Source organism: Myotis lucifugus, unplaced genomic scaffold (genome assembly GCF_000147115.1).
Source record: "Myotis lucifugus unplaced genomic scaffold, Myoluc2.0 scaffold_317, whole genome shotgun sequence".
Classification (NCBI taxonomy): Eukaryota; Metazoa; Chordata; class Mammalia; order Chiroptera; family Vespertilionidae; genus Myotis; species Myotis lucifugus.
Window position 1 is genome coordinate 1,151,738 of NW_005871365.1, and position 6,669 is coordinate 1,158,406.

The following is a 6,669-nucleotide window of genomic DNA, read 5'->3' on the forward strand; positions in this document are numbered from 1 at the left end:
GAGGTTGGGGGTCAGGCATTCAGACATGTGAAGGATAAGGTTGGCTTCACAGGCATAGGATTTCCCAAGGAAAGTACTTCCTTGACTCAAAATAACAAGGTTAGATAGTGCGCTTAGGTGGTGCAATTTCTGGATGACTGTTAGTTCAAAGGACTGGGGTGCAGGAGTTTATGTTCGATTTGTTGTCCCACTCATTGATGCACTCATTGGTTGATTCTTATATGTGCCCTGACCAGGGATGGAACCCACAACCATAGTGTATGGGGACAACACTCTAACCAACTCAGCTACCCGCCAGGGCTAGTACAAGAGTTCGAATATGTGTAGTGTTCCTTTAAATATGTAGCAACAACAAAGCATTCGTGCAGTAATGCCCACAGGGTCCTTGCCATACATAGAAGTATTACACCTGTAATAATTAATGGAATAGTCTGCACTAGACCTCTACATTTTGTTCTTAAGAAATAAGACCATTGTCTTGATAGCAAAAGATAATTTCAGTAACAGTCAAAATACTTTCATTGAAAATACAGTGTTTTATAATAGTTCTTACATAATGTTCAATTACTCAGCTAAAAGTGACAGGGGATTGAAAGTTTTAAATGAGATGTCATTAACCTTAGTTATAAAATCAGATTGTTCAAGTTGAAGGTTATCTTTCATCTTTTGTTGTTGGGTAGAGATTTAAGTCAGGTCTTGTAAAACTCTTCACTATCAGTCTATCAAGCATGTCAAATTCGAGGGCCTCGGGCTACATGCCTCATTTATTTGGCCTGTGTTAGCCTTTGAGTTTGACATGCTTGGTCTACATGAATACCATGGCTTTCCTAAACACTGAGAATGGAAACACCTCAGCTATGTCCACCACCCAGCATTCCTGCTATATCCTTGTTCTTTTTTAAAAAAAAAATACCTTTTTATTGATTTCAGAGAGGAAGGGAGAGGGAGAGAGAGATGGAAACATCAATGATGAGACAGAATCATTGACCAGCTGCCTCCTGTGAGTCAATAAAGATAAATTTTAAAAAAATTTAAAAATTAAATAGACACATTGAGGATCAGTAAGCAGGCCCGAAATTAGCATGTTTCTTTTTACATCTGCTGAGTTAGGTTTTCATTATCTCTTCGTACCATTTTATACATCATATGTTCAAAAGTATTTATGTGTGTGTGGCTTATGTATAAAAACCAGTGACTCAAGAATTTTATCAGTAGTAGGTTCCTATGTACAAAGTCAGCCTTTTCCTCATTTTCACTTTTGAAACTAACACTTTCTCTTTCTGTTTGGTTAGGGACCTCAAGGCAAACCTGGGCTCGCGGGCCTCCCGGGTGCTGACGGGCCTCCTGTGAGTAACAGTTCCCTGCTCCCCACCCCTCTGTTATCTTCACAGACAGCTTCCCGTGTGCCTGACGGGGTTCATGAGTTCAGGAATACAAGCAATCTGAGGCAGAAATTAAACGTGGAGCTCCAATACCCTTCACCGTGTCACTTCCCCATGGCAGATCTCTTCACTGGTTTGCCGTGGTCTTTGGAGAACCTGGTGCTCCAGCTCAGAGTCTCACACGGCTCACCACGCCCTTTCTGCCCCGGGCTCTGAGCCTTGCCACTGTCACCTTTCTTCACGGGGTCCGTTCCTTTCCACAGAAAGCACCTGCATCCTCTCTACCTTTTCATGGGAGTCCGGGTGGGCTTCCTCACCAGTCCTTAATTTCCTCAGCTCCAGGGAGTCCCTCCTTTTCTCAAAAAAAATTGCAATGTTTATTGCATAGCAATCAGTAATGGAATTCTTAAGAATTTGTTATTGATGCTTCTTTTTTCCTCTTCAAACCTCTTTTTTTAAATTAAATGTATTGGGTGACATTGGTTAGTAGGGTCGTATAGGCTCAGGTGTGGGTCTCTATGACACAGGGCCTGTACATTGCCCCGTGTGCCCCCCACCCAAGGTCAGATGTTCTTCCGTCTCCGTATATTACAGCTTCTCACTCAGAGCTACGGTACATTTTTCATTCCGCCTCTACTTGTGTTTATTGATTATAATGGTGATGGAGCTGCATGTTTTTATTTATTAATTTTCAATAACTTGATTATTGACACTATTAGTATTATTGATGATCTTGCTGCATTTTCAAGCTCCCACCCACATGCCTTAGTTCCCCTTTGACGATGCATGTCTGATTAATTGATCAATATGCAAAATAGAAGTCAGATTGAAATCTGACTAATTACGTAAGACGAATTGACACTGAGGTTGAATTATTGATGAATAATAATATGTATCATCTTATGTGTTTTTCCCAAGCTCTCTCAAATATATTGTGTAGCTGAAAAAACTTGCATCTATGCAAATGCCACAGTTTTCAATGTTATTTAAGGCCGTGCACATGGATGCAAAATGTTCCATTTGTTTTGAAACATAATAAGTAATATCTCAATATTTTGAAAATAAAATGTAATAGTATCGTGTACTGCCTTTCCTTCTGCGTCTTACCAGTATATCTTTTTGCTGAATAGGGTCACCCTGGGAAGGAAGGCCAGTCTGGAGATAAGGGTGCTCTGGTACGTTACACAGCCTCCTGGAAACGCCCTCCCCTCTCCTCCGGAGAACATGCCTGCGCTCGTCATCTCGGCGAAGCATATGTGATGCATATGTGATGCATGATTGCTTAGGGACATGACGGTTAGAAAATAAGGACCAGAGACTAATTCATCTCCACCTGTAGACATGTCTTCATTTCCAAAAGAATGTTTGCTACCATTTAAATATGGCATGTTCCTACAATTGTTTTTGTTTAGGATATAATAAACAGATACATATTAGGTAACTTTTAGTGTTGTATTAGCCCGTTTGTTAGAATGCATTTTCTGTTTTTTAAAATTGTTCTCATGGTCAGAAATAAATCCGCATTCTGCATATGTAGTAAATGTGGAGTAAATGACCATGAATTATGATAGTGAACTTGGACCAGAATGACGGAATATCGTTAGACTGTTTATGTCACTCAAACTTCATCGTCACTTACTACTTTCTGGCTACTCTTAAAGAAGCAGAGATGGACTGTAAGAGCAACAATTATCAAAATATCTAAATAAAACTTACTCAGTGTTAATACTATTTTGGGTTATAGTAGCAAGGGCAGGATCATTCTTATTTAGAGTTGTTAGTTTTGGATTCTTATTAAAATACTCAGCATTCCTGCAGAAATTGTATATTATATATAACATATTGTTTCCTTTATGTAGACTGGTGCCATGAAACCAGCTATGGAAAAGACATCATTTTGATCATATTCTTAATGATATGAACGCTACACATTTATACAGAGTTGTTGGTTAGAAATTATTGATCCTCTTGGTTAATCTGTAATTGTCTATTTTAGCCACTGAGGACATCAGATTTTTTTTTCAGGTTTAGAAAATTAGTTATTAATTATATAATTATTACATCACTTCACATACTCACAATATTTATCTTATTTTTAGCATGAATATATGACATGATACGTTTGGGATAAGTAGGGCTAGTCACATGGTTTATTTATCATTTCTGACTTTAGAAATAAACTACCCAAGAAATCTATGTCAGTGGTGGAAAAGAGCATATTCTTGTAGATTATCTGGTAAATTATAACATAAGCAGTGCTCGGGATGTTTCCTTATTTAATTTCCAATGGGTGTGTTTCAGGGTCCGCCTGGCCCACAGGGGCCTATTGGCTATCCCGGCCCCAGAGGAGTGAAGGTAAATGCTGTTTTTTCCCACATCACTTAATTTCAATGTAAAATAGTACAGTCATTTACTTTTTCTAATTTATTCCACAGGGAGCAGACGGTGTCAGAGGTCTCAAGGGCTCTAAAGGTGAAAAGGTAAATTATAATTTACTTATTGGTTTCAGTTACTATGTCCGTTATATCAAAAATGTAAATTCACTTAAGATATTCTGTTGGCCAAATAGTATATTGTGATTTCTTATGTCCCAGAAATGCAAATATAATTTTATACTTTGTATTCTGAAAACTTAAAAAATATATATTCTTATAACCTGGAGTGAGGACCAAATTACAGAACAGAAACAAGATATTTTATAACAGAATGAATCCTGCATCCCTGTTTTCCTTACATGTATTTAACTTTTCTAAATCATAAGATTGGCCTTTAGAAAATATATTTTCTGCAGGGATTGTTCAATATTTAATTATATGCATAACAGAGGAGCGTTTATTTCTCGACTAAAATCCCCCAAATTCGTACATTGAAACTCAGTGCAAAAGATGAAAGTGAAAAGCACTTGGGGGAAGAGAAAGGCTCCCTGTGTGATACTGTTTGCACAGCACAAGAATTAGTGAGAAGGAAATAAAGATTAAAACCAGGAGGAATGAAAGATTGAGTATTAAGGAGACGGAAATAAAGGTTAGAAGGAATTAAAGATGAAATATTAAAGAGAAGGAAATAAAGATTAAAACCAGGCAGAGGTGGAATAAAGAATGTGGAATCTTCTATTGAGCATTTATAGCTTAATTGTCTTTAGACAAAGAACTTAACATTGAAATTTTAAAAATATAAATGTTTAATATAAGTGTAGAGCTCCCCCCACCCCGAATCCTTCAATACTTATGCTGAAACTGAATGATACCACTCAGAGTCAGTATTGAGTTTTCTTACTACAATATTACATTTTTAAAAATATGGGGTTCCTTATCAAATGTTGGTAGATTTGGTGAGAAATTTATGGAATATCAATGTTGATTTCAACGTGACTTTTCATTCCCTTACTCATAATTTTATCAACAGTACTTTGAGTGGATTTGATACCACTAAGGAATAGATAACAGGAGATGGACTTATTATATCCATTATAATTTAGTTTTCTGAAAAAAAATAAAATAAAACAGGTAACTTACGGAGGCATTGTCAAGGTATGCAACTATAAGGAGTTCCCCAAAATGTATACACACACTTTGAATAATTATAAAGTAAGTGTTTATTAAAATACATTTCATTTTCAAATGGAGCTACTAGCTGTTAAATATATATTTTAAAAATGATAGATGATGCGTTATCTGTGAGAAGTCTACTCAGGAAAAAAATAAAGGTATATTGCTTATATGCAGGAAGATAATTTGAGATTATTGTATGGTCTGAGAAGAAACAAATAGACCTATAGGAAAAGGATTACTATTGTAAACTTGGAGTTGAAAGTTCTGAGTTCTGATTCTAGTTGTATTAACCAAACATGTCAACTTAGATTGGTCACTTTCCCTTATTCTAAATCTGTAAAATGAGACTGAATACTGTCCAAACCAATCTCTAAGGCACTTTTTTTTGCTATCTCTTATTCATACCATATATTAATTTAGTTGTGTATTACCTAGATTTATATAAACTTTGAAGAAAACTTTTTTATAATGAGAATTCTTAGTTTAGAACTTTGTGAAGAACCATTAAATCCTAATGAATCCTAATGTATATTAATTACTTTTTTCTGAGTATGTATTATAATCAACCATGTCTCTCATAAGAGATAAAAAGGAAGTCGAAACTATTTTCCTTTTACGTACAACAACATTCATTGTTAACCAAAGGTCAAGAGGCAAGAATTAAAAACCGCTATTGTTTAGACTCAGCTTTTTTCCCCGGGGGCTGGGTGAATTCCTCCTTTACACGTTGTCTAAAACTCTGGGGGTTTTTGTGTTTAAGATTAATTCAGACCTGACCATTTTAGGACTGGAAATCTCAGAATTTGACAGTGCCCGTTGTTTTAAGAAAGCCGTTTATTGTATGGGTACCCAGGAATTCCAGTCATCTCATTTGCTTCTCTACTTGTGAACGTAGGGAAAGCACAGGTGAGACGAACAGCGTCCAGGTCACTGTGTTCTCTCTTAAAAACACACAACGAAACCCACACCAGCCCTGCCCGGATGGAACCGCAGCCTGGCCCCTGATGGGGAGCCCGGAGGCAGCCTTTCTCCAGGAAACTCGGCCCCTGGGTGGCTCCCTGGCTCCCGGGGGAAAGCTGATGGAGACAGTGGTCAGTGGGAGGTCACGTGGTCGTTCCCAGCGGTGAAGTGCCTGCTTGCCCAGTGGCCTGGGGGTCAGGGAGAGCCCTAATTCCACAGGTGATTCTCTGGCCGGGACGTTGGGAACAGCAGCTTCTGTCTTAAAGGAAACGTTTGCACCATCGGAACTCTTAGCTTTGGGCAGATGCCAGATTGGATCCCTTTCCCAGGTTCAGGTCTCTTGGACCAGCATGACCTGCTATTTCCGGGGCCTTAGCAGAGCTCTCCAAGCCCACGCCGAGGCAGGGCGACCTGCACATGTTCGTTTGGAAAAGGCTTGTTGAATCTCCTGATGACCGAGGGTCAGGAATGTAGTGGGCACTGGAGCTTCAGAGGTTAACGGGGCACGAGGCTTTCACCATTTAGTGGGACGAGCGAGACCTGTGAGCCGCGGAGAGCGGGATGGAGGGGGCGGCAATTATACCAGTTCAGGCAGAGAGGTGAGTTCTGGGGGGCGATGGCGAGGTCCTGGAACACGCATGGCAGCCTCGGGCACTGAGTGTGACATGATTGTGTAGAGACATGGTTTCCGCGTGGGTTTCTGTATTTGGAAACTAAGGTGGGGCGCCTGGGGACTTGAAGGAAGGGCGTGTGTCGAGCAGTAGGACAGAGGTTGG

At 39.1% G+C, this 6,669-nt stretch overlaps 1 protein-coding gene across 1 annotated transcript in view; it reads left to right on the plus strand.

The window, feature by feature from the left end:
- Positions 1–6,669, plus strand: part of COL11A1 (collagen type XI alpha 1 chain) — a gene marked incomplete at its 5' end in the record, with an annotated part of 138,395 nt that overhangs the window by 64,591 nt on the left and 67,135 nt on the right. The window contains 4 exons of the mRNA XM_023764109.1: positions 1,293–1,346; positions 2,513–2,557; positions 3,684–3,737; positions 3,818–3,862. Coding sequence (XP_023619877.1) covers positions 1,293–1,346; positions 2,513–2,557; positions 3,684–3,737; positions 3,818–3,862 — 198 coding nt within the window. The remainder of the gene's footprint in view (positions 1–1,292; positions 1,347–2,512; positions 2,558–3,683; positions 3,738–3,817; positions 3,863–6,669) is intronic.